Here is an 18,533-nt window from a genome sequence, read left to right as displayed (position 1 = left end):
CTGGCAAGCAGTTGTTTGGTGCTCAGTTGTCACTTCTGTCTGGATAGGGAATAGGACTCTTTGCAGTCTTTTAATCTGGTGATATTTTTTCTCAATGAGCCTTACATTTTCAAGTTTTCATGAATTTTCCAGGCTGGATCCTTAAGCCTAATCCTTAAAAAGAACAGACATATTAGAAAGCATTTGTGCAAGTTTTATGGCTGCTATTATTCCTGTTTTTAGGTCAGCTGCCGTTACCCGCGTTTCAGTATTACTGCCACCTTTTTTCTTCAAAGAAAAACAAATCACTTTTATTTGTGGTGATACAGAGTCATTTATTTTCCTGAAGAACTAAGCTTTTGGTCCTGCTTGAGCTGGGAGAACGTGACAGCAATGGGATTGGTCTGGCATTGTGGCTTGCCTTCATGATTAAGTGTTCTTCATGTTTATGCTGCAGATTTTTTGTTTTTATCCCATGTTTTTTTCTTTTTATTACAAGAATATGTTTTTATATGAGGTAGCTCTTTATAATCCCTCGAACCTGCCTTTCACTGTGTTTCCTTGTTTTGCTTTAACTATGTCATTATCCTCCACATATCATTTGTGAGTTCCAGCTGTGTGCATAACATTGTGTGGAACATAAACTTCTCGGAGGAGCCTGTAGTCTAAGAAACCATTCTAGCTTTCCTTATTTTTCTTGTAATGGGTCAGGCAATAATACCCAGTGAAATATTTAGAGAGAAAGGAAGATTGAAACCAGCAGTTTCTAAGACCTGTGAGAGCCAAAAGGCAAATGTTAATGGGTTCTCTGAGGCTTCCAAGGACCTGCTGGTCCTTCTACTCACACTTAATTTGCAGAGGTTCCTTGAACATGTGTTCAGGAAGTATAGGTGGCATTAATGCAATTGGAGTTTCTAAAGGCAAGTTTTATCATTGACTAAATCCCTAAACAGAGTTTGGGCCACTGAATACATTACAGCAGTGGGGCTACTGATTTGAGGGGCTTCTCTCCTGTAGTCTCAGCTGAAAAGTACAGCATTCTTAACATATTTTGGAGGCATTTTTGCACAGATTTCTTGTATCTTCCTGTACACACATCCATTCTTTATTGCTTTATTATTTATATTATCTTATATTATATATATTATCTATATTGCTTTATTCTTTATTATTATCCCTTCAGTTAGATGTTCTATTCCTGTGGATTAAAACTGTTGAGCAAGAATGCATTTCTGATGGAGTTGTTTTCTTCCCACTGAACACCTACTCACACGACATCAAAGAATATATGAACTGAGAAGAAACATCTCTTTGCTGGCTTTTGACTGCATACATAACATTTCGTATGTCTACCTGTTACTGCATTCCTTCTACCTCTGTGACAGTGTACAGCTTGTTACCTTAATTATGCCAGCTCTCCTCAAACACTTAAGTTGGCTTTCTCTTCACTTCTGAATGAAGCTTCTTGTCTTTAAGCCTTTTCGCAGCTTAGCCTTATCTTATCTCACTCCTCCAGCTTCTCATTACAGTGTCAAGCATCACTTTCCCTTTGCCAGTGTATTTACCATCAGCTAGTTTCTCAGGCTGTGATCTCTTCTTGTCCAGCCTTGGGAAAATCCTTATGGTAACACCTATGTAAAAACATATACACACTGTTTAAAAAACAGAAGTATTGCAAAATCTTCGAAGTTATGAGCCACAGTTTTCCCTCTCTGTAGCATTGCCCTTCCTGTGTCTCAATCTGAGTTACTCCCTTCCTCTTACAAACTTCCTCAGCCCTAACATATCTGAGCTTATATGAGTGAAATAAAAAAACATACAAAGAAGCGGTAAAACAAGCAGAGGAGTGCCACTAAACTGTCTCCAACTCTCTAGCATATTTATTTGCTTCCATGTTCTGTCTCTGTCTTCAACTTTTCATCTGTTTTGTGTCTCTAGATTGTAAACACACTGTGTAAGAATTGCCGCTTATCTGTGTTTGTACAGTGCCAGGCTCAATGGGGTCCCGGTCCCAGCTGGGACCTTTGGGCACCACCGCAGTATAAATGTCTGCTCCTGATAATAATAATCTACCCACATCGTGCAGATGTCTGAATTGTCTGAGAAATACAAACAAGGATCTTTACTAGGTTGGCAAAGATCCAGTAATTTTAGGTGCCAGTTTTCTCCTGAACATGATTTGGCTCTCTGGAAAAAAACAAAACTGGTGACATAAGGCTCCTCTTTCTTGGAAAGCTTGGCTCTCTGATGATGCTGTGATTAAATAGTTGTTAAACGTGGGATATGGCAGGTCAGGTGAGGTCCCTGGAACTATGCAAGATATTCCAAGTACTTGTTTGAAGCTTTGTTCTTGCTTTCTTTTGTGTTTGTTTTTGCTTTCCTACTCTGAATGACAAATGAATACACTGAAATTATACAGAGCCATCCTATTTTCCGGGGGAGAGTCCATCTCAAATAATGGACCACAAATGAGAAAAGCCACAGCTGGATTGATAAACCTAAGTAATGGCACTGTGCAGGTGAGCCAGTTCCTCTAGTCAGTACAGTTCTCTCGTGTTAAAACATCCCCTCCACCTCTTTACCTTCTAGCTAATTTTTCAAATATAGAAGACCAAGGACAGCGTTCAGGTTTGCTACTCTGCCCTCAGCAGCTGCTGTGGAAGTGATCTGCAGCTGGTCTGTAGAACCACATTCTTCAGTGAACTTACTGTTTATCAGTGAAAAAAATTATGATAATGGTAGCCTGTGGTCTGTGAGACATTCAGTCTTGACAATTGCCAACAGCGCTCATTCTCAGCTTGGATGCTTCAGCCCAAAAGCAGCCCAGACCACATGCACATGCTGATTTTTTATTCCCCATTTTATCCTTGATCTGTAAGTATCTTGGGGCAGAACCTCACTTTGGCTTTTAAGTCAAGGCTTCCAGGCACAGGAACTGTTGTAATAATTATGCATGTATATACATATGTATATGTATGTGTACATATGTATATATAAAGAAACACTGAAGTCTGAGCAAGTCTATTCTGTGTTGTGTAATGAGTATGGTGCAGAAATCCCTGAACTAGTGCTGACCCAGCATGGCAAATTGCTACAGCACAGCCAGCCATTTATGGGCTCTTCTGTATGAGCTGTCTGGGTCTGGAGGCCATAGAAAATCAAGACAGGAGTTTGTTTGCTCAAATGCACCTCCAAATATGTTTTTTTGGTTTTTTGTTTTTTTGTTTGTTTTTTTGTTTTTTTTTTCCAGTGAAGAGCTAGGTATGCTGGAACAAGCTGGGTGGTGGTGTAGCTATTCTTGCTGACCCTGCATAAATACTACATGCAGGAGGGTAAGGAGTGGGAGAGGGGGTGTGGTAAGACCCACTGACCAGAAGTGCTGTGTCTTAATAGAAAACATACGGCAGTGACGCTTTAAATAGCATTTGCCCTCTGCAAGTTGGCCTGAATGATCTGGGTCAGTACTGACCTAATATCATGAGAGCTCAGCACCAAATTGTCATCTGCAGAAATAATCCTTGATGAGTGCAAGTTAAAGGAAGCCTGGTCTTTTAATAGACAAATGTAGTGTTTAGTCATTGGACAATCTAAAATACTGGCTCAGAGAGGAGTTGCATCATAGAAGACAGAATATTTGGTATTAATCAAGAAGACACATAGCAAAGCGTATAACATGAATATTTGATTACATTAGTGGATTTATCTTTAATTGTTGGATGGAATCATATGATGGAACACAATCGAGTCACCATAGCTTAGCAGGGTACCGCCCATCTGCTTAAATGTTAGCAGCAATGAGTCACGGTGTTAGCACAACTGTGAGGAGGGAGGAGAGCCAACGTGGTCAGTTAGAGCAGCCCAGCTAACATGTGGTATTCTACTAAGCCACCGTACAGATATCCATCCAGGCCCAAAGAGGTGGCATACAAGTCCAGACTGAGATCTCATTGTGTCCAACAGCAGGATCCTGTGGGAACGAGATGAAAATTCTTAAAAGTTGGGAAAAACCCCACAGATGGCCAGTTTTTTTTCAGTGAGGTTGAGTGCTTGCCAGTTCTCTATCTTATCCGTCCTTTATTTGTGGGCTGTTTGCCCAACAACCCTATTTATTTAGCTGCACAGGTGCCAAGGAATTAAAATCCTTAGGTCAGCAGTTTTGATGGACAGGCTGCATGATGCACCTTCTCAGCATTTGTGGAGAGAGAAGCAGTCAATGTGTCCAACATTAAATAACAATTATAAACTCTTATTGACACTCTTTGCTGCAGGTTAGAGAGCAACAACAAAAGAGATTATGTTGTCCTTGGAAGAAGAAGAAATGCCTTAGAACTAGACAAACTGAGTTTCTCAGCCTCTGTATATGTAGGTTCTGTGCCTTAAATGTTCCCTGAGCTCACAGTGCAAGTGCACGTGAGTTCATATTAATCAATGACCTGTGCTCGGTGTGGAAGCAGCAGAAGTATCCATAAGCACTGGCCAATGTCAGGGCTACCTCAATAGAGAGCTGAGCCTGGTGTGTATTATGTAGCACTTTTACTGGTGTCAGGAGTAGTGCAGACTTTTTGACAAGGAGGTCAACTTTGAAGCACGGGGTTTCTCTGACTGTTCTGCAGCTCTTTGCAGAAACACACTTGGGAGCAGATCTGTGGTTTAGAAAGAAGAAATACCTGAAGTACAGGATTTTTTCTTTTTTTTTTTTCTTTCTCTAGCTGAGTGTAAAGACTATACAGACCCCCAAAGCAAAGCAGCTTTAAAGGTGAAACTGGGGACAGAGAAGAAGCTTCTTTGCCATTTTAATAAATACTAATAATTCCCTTTTGCCCGAGTCCCATATTCCCAAACTCATTAAAGCAATTTTGGAAATGTTTTTGGCTCTGTGACATATTTAAGCAAGACTCAAACTGTGCAGTCCCTTGAGAATCACGTGCACAAATTACATAGGTCAGGCAAAGCTAAGTTTCTGTCAAACAGCCTAACACCTAAGGTTATTACGAAACCAGTGAGTTGTACAAGGGGTCCATATATGGAACAGTCTATGAATGACTAAGTGAGGAAGGGGCTGTTGTCATGGCATTTGTTTTACTTTGGTCACACAAAAGCTCGAGTGATATTTTTATGATGTTTTCCTCCTGTTATCCAGCACAGTTCCCTGTAGGCTGTGTCTCAGCTGGTGGACCCAAGTGGCAGCGCAACAGCGCTATCCCTTCTTGTCCTTGTCAGCCATCCTTGGGAGGAAGTTCAAGGCTTGTTCCCTGCAGGGTAGCAAATCTGATCTCCTTCTCACGTTCGAACTGGAATTTTCCTCCTTTCCCTCTTCCCTTATCTTAGCACTGTATCTACTTTTCTGACCCTGTCCTAATTATTTGTTGTCCCCTATACTCAAATGAGTGCTGGTGCAGGGAGCAGCTGCATTTTTGTTGGAGAGTGGGATAGGTTGAGGACTGTGTTCTTTATTTTCTGAGCTCTTTTTCCTGCACAAGACCCATTCCACCTACAGTACCTCCACAACACCCCTGGCTCAGTGATGTGATGACAGGCCATAGTGTTCCTTTACCCAGAAGGTGATCTGCATTTGATGACAGTACTTCTTGCACACGCACCACTCACAGGATTATACCACATATTTGAGAGACACTGTCTCGAGTTTCTTTGGGTGTATGAAGATGTAATGCACATCATGTTCCTGCAGCAGATAACCAGGGACAGATTCTTGTCTATATGTAAGCTACTTTTGTTACTATTGTGTTGTAGTTTTGTTTTATTTTTTCTTCTGAATAAGTACTATATGTGTCTGGAAGGATTTTTTAAATGTCCTTGAAAACACAGGCTGCTTCTCTTCATAGAGAAACAGGACAAAAGGATGGGTTCATGATTTGCAGCTGCCAAGGAGAGGGCAGCTGAGGACAGAGGAGTAGGATACAAGGGTGTCTAGTGCAAGGGAGAGCAGGACAAGGTCTTGGTGGTGGCATTGTGTGGGGTGAAATGCTTCTTGGGGAGAGCAAGCTTTAAGAGAGGAGGGCTGAAGGACTGAAAACCCAGTAATGATACTGGGAAGCTCTGGGCAAGTGAGTTTGGGAGGTTTGAACTCTGGGCAGGAGAGGATGAGACCTGCAGGTCAGAGGAAGCTGATGTTTCCGTGAGACAGACACCACTGTTTTGGGAGGCTGGATATTGTTTCTTCCATTTGGGATGTCTGAATACCATTGCTTATAGCCATTGGCCTCTTTGCATGTTGCTAGATAAATAGCAGGACAGTTAATGTCAGAAGAGAGGTGAATCCATTCATGGTTTCCAGTGTTGCCTACAATTGAAAGAGCAAGAAGTCCCATTGTTGGGTGTGGTGTGTTTCAGTTAAGTGGGAGAAGCGATTTTCCCCTTCACAGCTCTGAGGCTATGACTCCACTTTCCTGACCAGCCCAGCCTGAGTCTGAGGCTTTTGTGGATAGGTATAGTTTTGTCTCTGAAGCAAAAGATGCTTTTGCCATGGGTGAAAAGCAGCTCTGATATTCAGAGACTCCGGACACCTTCAGACTCTTCCTTTGCTCCCCCCTGCAGAGGCTCTTCAAACTGCCCAGTTTTGTCCTCTTCTCTCTGTTCCTTCCTGTACCTTTATGGGTATCTCTTGCCTAATGAGCAGTGTAAGTGGTGTATTACAATGCAGTGTTCTACTCTGTGTGACTTTAACATGTTTAAATAGTAGTCCTAGCTTTGTTTAATCTATTAATTTTATGGTTCTTCTACGTTAGTAGGCCTACATGTACTTTTTCCCTCTGCTGTACTTAAAAAATATTTCTAAATCTGTTAAACTCCTTCTGCCAAAATATCACGCTCTTATTTTTTATGTTCTTTACTTTTTTCCTTTACAAGCTAGTTAATCTGAATGTAATTTTACTGATTAATTTTACTAATTTCCTTTCTTTCCCACTCTCTGCTCCCATTTCTGTGTCCTGGTGACATTCTAGCTGGGCCTCTCTTTGGAGCAAATGCTTGGTAGAATTTTACAAGAGAGAATGTCAAGAGATGAGATGGCATACTCATTTGGGAATAGTTTATTTACAACTGATAAAGCTTCAAAGTTAATATGTATGCTAAATTTTCTGTTGTGGTCTGCAAAATGGTCATCCAAATATCTTCATTACTGGGGACAGAATGTACAGGAATACACTGATGTAGATCACAAGGAAATCGCCATGTTTTACCAGTAGAAATCTACTGACCACTGTGCAATGCAGAGGTGCATTGGCTCAGGACTGCTGTCAGGTTTATATTCATGTTCTCTCCAATGCTTTACTCAGTGTATAGTAATGGAAGTGTGAGTTATCTGTTTCTTGAAAACTTTCTGTCCTACTGATTTGTGCAGGAGAGGAAAATGCTGGAGTGCCTTATCTGTGCCTGCTTGTCTAAAATCTTTTCCCACCAGTGGCTGGCAGTGTAAGGCATGTTTGGGTCCCTAAAGCCCTTGACGGTTTTCTTTCCTTTTCTCCTAGGCCTGTCCCAGGTTCTCTGTCTTCACTATTGCATCTACACAACCGACAAAGACAGCCTATGCCAGCCTCTATGCCTGGCACCCTGCCCAATCCTACCATGCCCGGATCTTCTGCTGTACTCATGCCTGTAAGTTTTGTTGTTTATTTTCCCTTTGTTTCAGCCTATGAAGAGGTGTAAGTGTTGGACTGTAAAATAAATAAATAAAATAAAATAAAATATTCAGTGTAATGAGCTAAAGAAGCTGAAGAAGCTGGACCTTTTTCTCTGCTTCATCTTGCACAAGAGCATTTCTTATGCAGTTAATGGAATGTTAATTAGTGTGAGAGCGATTAGAAACAGTTTACATGATACTACAGTTTCTGGTTCTCACACTTGGTTGTGTTTGTGAGATCAGTATGTCTGTGTTGGAACAAAAAGATTTTACTAAAGTCAGACAAAACTGGAAAAGTTGTGTGCATGGGTTATGCTAACAAACTCAGAAGTAATCCTCTTCAGCAGTGGTAATCTGCACTCAATTCTAACAGCCCTTTCAGTATAAGACGTTTGGGCAGATAAGAGATGGAAATGTGTAAAGGTGGCCTGGAGAAGAAAGGAGTGTTTAAGGGGAAGTTTGTGCTTCATCACATGATGTTCAGTTTATAAGGCAATTTGAGATTGAGTAGATAGGAGTAAGAGGCAAATGCTGCTTGTTCTGGCTCTGCTGGGGCAAGGGGAACATTCTGGAGGTAAGAAGATTCAGGTCGGCTGCTATGTAAGCAGTAGTTAATAAGTTGTAAATTAGTAACTTACCAATAACATTTTTCTGGAGTATCGACCAGGAAGTTCAACCCAAAAATGTAAGAAATGCCTCTGTGGACAGTTCTGATTTTTAGGATTTTTTTGGGGCATATTTGCTGATGAACCTGAAATGGAGCAAACATCCCAATTTCGGGTAGGCTTGGGCCATTGGGGTACTGTTGGGGTGCTCTTTGAGCTGCTGTGCTTGCATAGAAGCAGGTGAAAACCTCTCAGACATGATTCCTCCTGTCCATAGCCCTTCCAAAGGGAATTTGGACTAGATCACTGTGGGGACTGCTTCTGTCCTGGGGACAGTGTTGCGACCTGCTGTAGAGCCAATGGGAATTGGCTACTAGGGCTTCTTCCACAGGTGACCAACACACATCTGTGCTGAGGCCATGGAGAATGGGAGTCACTACCTGATGATGGTGCACAAAAAGTAGCTCCCCTATCTGGAATAGCTGAGGAGGCTCTATGAACTGCTTTCTTCCATGAGCTGACAATTCAAATACTGGGCTGAGTTGAGGCAGGATGATGCAGCACCTGCCTGAAAGCAGAACCGTAACCCTAGTTGTCACCTCAACCCTTCTGCGTGAAGACCAGTGGTGTAGCAGCAGTAAAAATCCATATTTTGAAGGATAGCACTACAGTATTATTTTATCCAGACTTTACTGCCATTAGGTTTCAATTGAAAACTGTGTCCCTCACTCACATGGTGAATTTAACTTGCAGAAAGTGCTCTGCATAGTGAGAAGGAGTCCTGCATTGTTTTTTTGCTGCATCAGCAGTACATGAAAGCTTCCTGTACAAGACATATGGAAAAGTCCGCTCAGCTGGTCAGTCACAGTGGAGGAAAATGAGCCAATTCAGTTTCCATATACTCAAGACTGTAGATTTTTATTTATGTTTTTAACAGGCTAAGTTGGGCATGCAATGACAGGAGAACCCACAGCTTTATACAGTGATGCTTTTAAAACCACTTAACTCCAAGTGTTGTTATACTGAAAGGAAGAAAATCATTACAAAAAAGCACAAACTTGGGGTGTCTGCTACATTTGTTTAGTAAAGAATCCCTTTCCTTATAATTGGCTGTGAGTTTTTAGGGCCGACTCTGATGAAACACACGCCTGAGTGCATACACACATGCAATTCACAACACAGATTGTTATTTTTCCAGTCTTGACTTGAAGAAATAAAGCTGAGTCCATTTAAGTAGAAACCAGGCATAAATACTTGTGAATGTCTGTAGACACTTTGAAACCTTTCTTTTTTTTCTTTTTCTTTTAAAAGATGGAGCGACAAATGTCAATGAACTCCAACATCATGGGAATGCAGGGGCCAAACCTCAACAACCCTTGTGCTTCACCTCAAGTCCCCCCAATGCATTCAGAAGCCAAAATGGTAAAATGGAAAACTTTTTGAAATTATTTTGTTTTCTTATACTCCTCCTGCACACTGGCTACCCAGACAGTGGGGGATGTAGCCAGACACTGCTTACTTCATTCTTAGTCATACGTTACACTCTTTTTAATACGCTGCAGTAAATTGCCTTTGTGTCAGTTTAGTCTGTGAACTTTCAAGATGTTACCAGTCCTAGCTGAACTCTCAGCGAGAGAACTGAATTAAAGAGCGGGCTCTCTGATCCGAACCGTGCTAAATGGGATTTTTGGTGCAGATTAGTGGAATTTAAGCGAATGATCTGGCTGGTTCTCTGGTGGTGTCTGTACTCCAAGACTTGGCTTGAAGAAAATTCTCAGTCAAAAGTGATGTAAAATGTGTCTGATGTATGTAGTCCTTGTTTTTTCCAGATAAGCACATAATGTGTCTGTACTGCTAGAGTTAGAAAAGCAGACCAAATGATATATGTAAAAATACAGTATTCTCTTTTGCTTAATTGCGACAAAGATGTTCCCATCAGAAATAATTACCAGACTTCAGACTAAAGTAATTTATTGATTGGATCTAAATGTCATAGTGTTTTTCAAAGTTGTGTATCTTTAGAGGTCAAGGCCTCTTGGATGTATGCAGTGGTATAGGATTAATGTAGGTTAACTAAGCTATAAGTGGAAGTTTTCTTCAGTTTTATATGCACTTTCATTGAGGAATTTGGCACTGATAACCTGGGACTGAGTTCCTTAGTGTTGAGTCCTTAGCAAGCATAGGCTTTTCTAGTTCCAGAGCTGCCATTTACGGGTTAGTAGAAATATGAGGACAGAGATTTGCAATTTAACTCTGTAGGGTTTTTATCCTCTCAAGATATCTCATTGTAGTGGAAAATAAGAATGATTTCACTGAAGTTCTTTCAGTGGCGTTATGCCAAGATAAAATTGTCATAAGTGAGAGAATGAAATCAAGCTGACAAAGATTAAGCAACCACATGTTTTTATATATTTCTACTTTGCATGATTGGTACAGCTTTTAATGTTGTCATCTATCCTGAGGCAAAGAAAAATATCTTCTTGTCTCTAGGCATGGTGCATGCAAGGGACTCTTGGTTAAGAGCAGCAAAATATACAGTCTCTGTTTTCTTAGATCGGATAGGTCACGCCTTCACCTCGCTGTTGGTCTGGGTTAGGCTGTTAACCCAACCTCTGTTAACACCCCGTCTAAAACCGCACTCCGTAAACATGCAGCCAGTTGGCCAGCAGAGCAGCAATGGCCAAAAACTCTGGCTGTCCCAGCCAAGGAAAACCTGTGGTCAAGAGTTCTCTCTGCGCTGTACCACACAGTGACGGTGACATGCCAAATGGCAACAGCATCTGCAGCAGAGCTTGTTAAATCTTTTTGGAATAGGCAAGTGTTTTTTCAACTTGAGCAAAGCTGAGCCAAGCTAAATACTCCTTGGCTGAATAAATCCCTAACTGGCATCTGTTTTGGGGACTAAAATTTCTGTCGTTTACTCCCCCATCCCCACAACCCCTGCCTTTTCTTTACTGGAAATGTGTGGCTACTCAAGAACAAGATTAAGTTATTGGTGTGTGTGATGAAAATTCTGCACTTTAACATTTGAAACTGTACATTAATGCAAATTACTTTTTAATCTGAATAAACAGGTTTAATCCCTAAACCTAACATATAAACGTATGGCTCTTTCAGATAGAAAATGCCATGATTTCCAAAACACTGTGTAGTGAGCATACAGTGCATTTGCTTCCGGGGGGTTTTCTACCGCTATTGCAGGGATGGAAAAAATCCACAGACATTAACTCTTTAAAGTAAGAGGCATAACCCAGAGTTCCAGGATCATTCTTCTGTAGTGCAGTTTTTTTGTTGTTGTTGATTGGTTGTTTTTTGAAGTTGTCTATGTTTTATTTTTACACTTCATCTTTATGTGAGCACACCTACAAAAGCTTCTTCATTTATCCAGTGCTTTAAACAGTGTGAACCTATCAGTAATATTCTGCATGAGCTTAAGGTAGAAAAATACAGAATATTTAGAGTGAAATTATTTCTTATATGTGTACTCATGAATTACAAATTTGAATCATCAATATTATAAGCATCTTTTTTCTTATTATTTAGTATTTCACTTTCACTCAAAGAATGAGAGTTTGCATATTCAGGTGCTTTTTTTATTAAAGTGGAAAATGAGAGTTCTTAGTACCTTACTGGACTGCATTGTGCATTAGGAAGGAATTTTAGATTTCATTAGGCTCTGCTAGTACCATTACTGATGGTGAATCCAGTGCTGCACATGTTCTATTTGGCTGGCCACACACGGATCAGAATATGTATGTGCTGAGCACTGAACGAAGCCATCTACGCTGCTCACAGCTAATGACTGCAGTAACTGGAGAACTCTGGGGGAGTGTGAGCCTGATTTATCAGTCATCCAAATCTGTGGCAGAGGGATCAGCATTTTCTTTGTGAAAGAATGCAGGACGGGCTACTCTGGATGGAAGACCCAGATGTGATACCAAATCCTTCTGTCCTCATGCACATGAGCGTATGTACCAAGCCATGCAAGCTCTGTTTAGTATGCAGGCGCAACTTGGTGACTTGTGTGATTGAATTTGCTTCTTTAAAATAAATATGAACAAATGTAATTGTGGATACCATATGATGCCAGGTTTTCCAGAAGCAGCATATAGATAGCAAAGTATTTGCTCCTTTGATTGATCCATAATCAGTTTGTAGAAGGAAGTGGAAGTAAGCCTGTTAGATACATACATATATGGACAGATACACACACATATAATATGTTGCATTAATTTCATGTTTCTACAATAAGCAATTTATTTATTGATTTGTATTACCTGGCATTTATAGAAAGTCATAGGGCTGCCACCAAATATGCTAGTTTACTGCTCTCATGTTTATTCTGGAGAATGTTACTTTAAGTATTAAAATATTGTAGGTGACATTCCAGAACTGATTTAATTTATCATAACAATCTCAGTTCCTTTCACAGCATGCCTCTCCTAATCTCCTGATGCTTTAAAACTGTTCTGGTGAATGAGTGGGTGAACATTTAAGTCAGTACTGCTTTCTTCTTAGTTTCATAGAGGAGAGCATAAGCCCACCAAAGACAACTATTGATTTTGTATTAAAATATACTGCATTGGAGAGGAGAGGAAACATATAGCCATAAGTATATGTGGTAAAAATATGCAGAATAGTACATGTAACATATTAACATGCGGTTCAGTCGGCTGAGGATATTAGGAGCTCAGAGTTGTTGGCTCTGCCTTTCCTTTAATATACTGCTGACATACAGTTTGGTTTGCAGTTTGAGAGTATCCTAGGTTTTATGACTGGGAAGTGTAATACCATGTGGGTTACCTGAGTGAAAGATAAACAGTATGCACGAGACCACTGGAAAGCAATGTAACCACAGTTCTTTTCAGTGGAGCCGATACCTCTCTATCTGAACCTTGAAAGGCATGGGTCTTTAGTTACAGAGATTTATGAGCTCTGAAAGGAAATGTAAGAGGTAGGCTGGCAATGAAAATATTCTGACTTTATAATACAGTTTTTGGTTTGACCTGTTCACTTTTTCTTTTTCCCCCTCCCTCTGCCCCTGTCCAGATACGTAGTTTTGTAAAATTTGAATAAAATGTAATATGTGTTCTTTGGCTGTGCCTGCCTTCCTAACAGAATCCATGCAGTTCTTCTGAAGAAAAGTTCTTTTCACATCAGAAGTTACACAGACTGGTGGTTTTACCTTGCACATTTCTAGTTTGAGCAGTAATGATAAGAAAATTAATTTGAAATTTGTCTATCAGGTGTAAGAAGGAAAACATAACAAGAAAAGAAAAATAATGAACCAGTAATGAGCATGCTCATAATTAGACTGGTAATATATTCATATTAATTGAACCTTCTAATTTGCCTGAGAATGTTGAGCAACTCTGGGGGAAGAGAAGGAGGCAAAAGGTAGAAGAAACAATGGTTAGCCATTTGTCATCAGGGCTGCATTTTATTCGAGGTGAGTTAAGGGTCCAGGTCCCAGGTGGTGGCTGTGAAAATCCCAGTTCATGTGTTGATTAGCTGCCCATCCCCTTGGAAAGGCAGACCTGGCTCAGGTGCCTTTGATATTTTAGAAGTAATTTCTGCTTCCATGCCTCTGAGCTGTGGTGGGAGCAAACGGAAAACACATCAGGGTATGCTCTTAACCCTGCCCCTGATGATGCTCAGCTAAGCCATTTCTGCTGGTGCACAGGGAAACAAGAACTCTGTTTCAGTAACAGTGACATCTTGGGACAGCTCTCGAGACTGTTTCAGTAGCATTGACATCTTGGGACAGCTCATGAGACTGTTTGGGAAGGAAATTTTGGCTGGTTTCAAACAGTCTGGCCAGGTCTGTGAGGTTTCAATGCTGATTTCAGGCTGAAGGCTGGTGCAGAAATGCAAGGTCAGGGCCACTGATGTTCTAGGTATAGCTGTTGATATTTCATGGCTGGAAGCATTTTGTTATCTCTAATAAATGGTTTGAAGTCTGTGTTTTCATATCAAGCTGAGTGGGAAAGGAATTGCTTAAACTGAGCAAACCACACTGCTCTGGGGCAAGGAGATTTTACCTAGCATGGGTTCTGAACCACTGAGCAGAAAGAAAAATGCCATGTCTCCACTCCATAGAGCTCTCAACAGCAATTTCTCATGTTGTCCTTCTCAGGAAAGCAATAAAAACTGTATGAGGGAAGAAACACAAAAGAAAGTCTTTCAAGAAAAAAAAAGAGTTGTCAAAATTTCCTCTGTCAGTAACTGAGAAATATTTTCATGGAAGAAGAGATAGTTAAACTGTTGACAAAACTCACTGTTCTGAAACTGTATCTCCTATTACATTGGCACTTACGTTAGTAAGTCACCAAAGCCAAGCTTTCAGCGTGCTCCTGATCTACACTTCAAATCCTCCCTGGGCAGTAGCTTTGCTTGCAGACAGTATGCCTTGCTGTGGATTAAGGTATTAACGTTATGGGTGAAGCTATTCATATTTTGTTTTGTTTACTGAAACAGGACCTCATAGCCGTCATGCCTAAATGCTGGATTATGAACTAGACTCAGTAGAAAGTAATTCTTCTTAAGCTGTCAATGGCTCAGTAAGTGAAATAGAGAAGAGAGCTGATTCAGTTGCTCATAGCTGCTGCAGATACGTGTTGAATATTTGATCTCGCTTCCACTGAGTGCAAATGAATCGCGCAAGTTGTAACAATTCCTTGCATTTTTCTTTCTTTGTGTCACTGTACCCCGCGGTGATCTTATCGGTGCTATTTCCCTAGAAGAACTTGGATTTTTGTTATTTTGTTTGCCTTGATTCAGCTGGGTGTTTAAATGATCTCTCCCCCACCCAGACGCCATCACCAACTGTCCTCCCTTTCTCCTTCGTCCCATTCCTCCACCACCCTCTCTTTCCTCCTAGGATTTACTGTCTTTGTACATTTGTTTCTCTTTTTTCCCCTTCCCTCTGGTGTCCTCCCTGATTTTGTAACCATAGCAATAATTGAAATACAATCCTAATGTTTGCTTGCCGTAGCTATCGGCTACCCCACACATGAACTGCTGGGTCTGGTTCTCTTGTGTTTGTTGTAAGGTTTGGAAACTTAAGTCAGATGCGTCTGTATACGTGAGGGTGACTTGTTTGGTGCTGAGCTGTACCTTCCAGGAAAGATTTTGTTTGTGTAAACTTGTGTGTCAGTGGGAGCTGGTACAAATTAAAGCAAATCCTTACGGTACCAAGACCAGAGAAAAAGGAAATTATAAAAATAAAAACAAGATTGTGTTACAGGGAAGTTCTGCTTTGCAAAGACAGATTTCAGTCTTTTGCTTGGAGTTTGTACAGCTTTTACTCTCCGAGCTTTATTAAAGGACCACAAATAATGGAAGTTGTTTTGCACTTCAAGCTGCCATGCCTTCAGTCTCGTGTTTGCTTGAGATGTGCATGTGCACCTTGTTACAAGCAATGGGCGGTAGGTTGAGGGGTTGCTGTTAGAGCCTTTACCAACAAGGACATGAGAACTGGAAGCAGAATCTCATGGCAGTAAATCTCTTCTTCATGGACAGATTTAAAAGGCATTTTCGAAAAACTGCAGTAGTTAATGAAGGAGTTTGTTAATTATGATAGCATTCCTGAGAGATAAATAATTGTAGTCTGTTGAAGAACTGAAAAAGAAAAGTGAAGTGACTTGCTTGAGGCCATGCAATCTGTCAGTGGAAGAATGGAAACAAATACTGAAGAATTTCTGTCTGCTGCTTCCAGAAAATGCAGCCTCTGTCTGAATTTATGTACATAAATTAGTGTAAGTTAATGTTCATTATGAATTCTTCCTTATTAATATGGTTATTGAAATGCAGAGGACTTAGATAATATGCAGACTCGTATTTAGGGCTAAAATCCACATAGCGGCGATGGTTTATGTTTGAATCTAATGCCCCTGAAATTTCCTGAACTTTGCTGATGAAATTCTGGCTCAGAATGACAAAAATTAACTGATCTTCTGAGACTTCTGTCATCCGAGATGATGGAAGCCTTGTGAGATCAGCTTCTCTGGCACTGTGGCTTTCACTGAAGTCTCAGGAGAGCATTTACTTTCACATAATGTCAACCATATCCAAACCAGGACTAGCGGATGCCCCTGTAGAGCTCGTTCGAAGATCACAGGCATATTTGAAATACTGCAACAAGCTGTGTTCAGCCTGAGGAAATGCTCTCAGCATTTGTTGTTTCTTCTGTCAAATGTGGCCAGTGACACTTTTCAGCGGCGAGAGGGTTATATACTGTCTTCCAGATGTTCATTAGTACAACTTTTCTGATTTACGTCTGGAGAGTTATCAAGGAGGTAATTTAAAAAGTGGGGCAGACGGGGTCTCCCACCCTGGAAACACTTAGACTGCAAACTTTGCTCCACTTGTGGTTTTCGCTAGCAAATTTCTGGCCAGTAATATTTATCTGAGATTTTAGAGCGTGAAAAGCCATGAATAATCTTCCCTAATGGGCTCTGTAGCCAGACTGTATAGGAGTGTAATGTGGCTGGTCATGTTCTCTCTGAGGTCTGTATTCCACTTATACTACAAGTCTTGCATAGCTTACCTATGGGACCAGATTATCGTTACTCCAGATATTTTGCTTATGCACTGAGAACTGTTTGCAATTTGTCTGGCAGTGCGGTTACCTCCACATTACTTTGCTTCAGAGAATTTACTCCACTTATGTGACTTACGTGACAAAGAAGACAGAAAGCAAACTACTTGCAATAACTGGAATTATTTCCCGTGCATATTGCAGAGGCATGGGAACATGGACTTTGACCAGCTAAAGGTGAACTTCAAAGCTTTGATTAAAGGGCTATCAGTCTTTTAGAAATAGAACTCAGTTTATGGAAAACCTCCTTCCCTTAGACATGGGTGTGCTATTTTTTCTCCAATTTAACACACTGAAGACACACTGATACCTAATAATTACTGTATTGAAAAACATCCTGAAAATCTTATTCTAATATGGTATCAAATTATTCATTTAGTAGCTGTATGGCTACAGAAGCACTTTAATTCAGGGCTGTTACTTCCATTATCTTGCATTTTCATTTATGAAATCTCAGCTTTAAATAATGCTCTTACAAAAAAAGAAAAAGATGCTTCTGTTAAAAAAAAAAGAAAAAAAAAAAAAAGTCGCAATTCTTCAATCTTTCAGTCTGTTTCTCAGTCTGAGACTGAGAATACTGAATCCTAGCCACTATTTCTCAGTCTAGCAGAAATCATTAAAAACAAAATAATCACCTTTACCCTACAGCTCAACTACCTCTCTGCTGTCTTCTCCTCTATGTTTTAATAATCCAGAAGAAGTGTTCAGAAAGCAAACAAGCACAATAAGCAGCTTAAAATAAATAGAATTTCACATTCCTCTGAAAAATCAGAGGTAATAATTTGGGGATAGTTGAAGAATACTATTAAAATTTAGTCCTGATCCTCAGTGGCTGTAAACCTGTGTAAATTCATTGACTTCAAAGAAACTGAATTTTCCGTCAACTGGAGATCCAGTTTACATTTCTCAGGATCAGAATCTTCCTTTAGGCAGGCTCTGGACTTACCAGAGTTTGATAATGCCAGATTACTGTTTCTTTTGGTTTTAAGGTTATTCTTTTGTTTGGATACAGCATATATTTGACTCTTGTTTTTAGCACATTTGTATTTGCTTCCATAATCTTCCACCTCTGCTTCCTACAAGCATTTATTACATAATATTTAATGATAAATTACTTTAGTTCCCCGAACAATATCAGATCATTTTATAACTGATTCATCATACCAAGCAGTCGCTGGGTGGCTTGACTCTCCTCTATCAGTCGGCGACAAGTATTGATACCTGTCCCTGGTGACTCATTATGAAAAATTGCCAGATATTTCTTTGAAGCTGGTGGATGATTCATGATATTATATTTAGGCCACATTATTTTGGAATGCTTAAATTAGGCTAAAAGCCACCTCTGAGTATACATGTGCAAACATAGACTACATTTTTATTTTCCCATCTGGAAAGACCTATGAAGTCCAGCGCTGTTTTCAAGTCGCAAGAAATATTGTTATATTTTTATTATGATATTTCAGTTCACACTCATGCTAATATGAAACGTTTAGTAATGGCATATCCTCAACGCTGCCCTCAAATGCCAAGGTTACACATGAAGTCCAATGGGATCTTGCAAATGTTTAAACTTTTATTAAAGCCCAAAGCCCAAAATAGACTTTACTAGACCTGTACAAATTATTTTAAATTATGTAAATATTTTTAATATGTCTGGCTTCTGACAGAACACTACTATGCACCAAAGTATGACATTTGCCTTACCGTGCCA

At 40.2% G+C, this 18,533-nt stretch overlaps 1 protein-coding gene across 5 annotated transcripts in view; it reads left to right on the top strand.

The window, feature by feature from the left end:
- Window positions 1–18,533, top strand: part of CREB5 (cAMP responsive element binding protein 5) — a 241,291-nt gene that overhangs the window by 162,602 nt on the left and 60,156 nt on the right. For all 5 annotated transcript variants that reach the window (XR_014943626.1, XR_014943625.1, XM_015853850.2 and 2 more), the window contains 2 exons: window positions 7,467–7,593; window positions 9,535–9,645. Coding sequence is in view for 3 of the 5 variants with exons in the window: in XM_015853850.2 (XP_015709336.1) it covers window positions 7,467–7,593; window positions 9,535–9,645 (238 nt within the window). In the remaining 2 variants the exon portion in view is untranslated. The remainder of the gene's footprint in view (window positions 1–7,466; window positions 7,594–9,534; window positions 9,646–18,533) is intronic.

Source organism: Coturnix japonica, chromosome 2, assembly GCF_054131305.1.
Source record: "Coturnix japonica strain WE chromosome 2, WE-NBRP24, whole genome shotgun sequence".
Taxonomy (NCBI): Eukaryota; Metazoa; Chordata; class Aves; order Galliformes; family Phasianidae; genus Coturnix; species Coturnix japonica.
The sequence above is the reverse complement of the archived record's forward strand: the minus strand, read 5'-3'. Positions and strand labels throughout refer to the sequence as shown.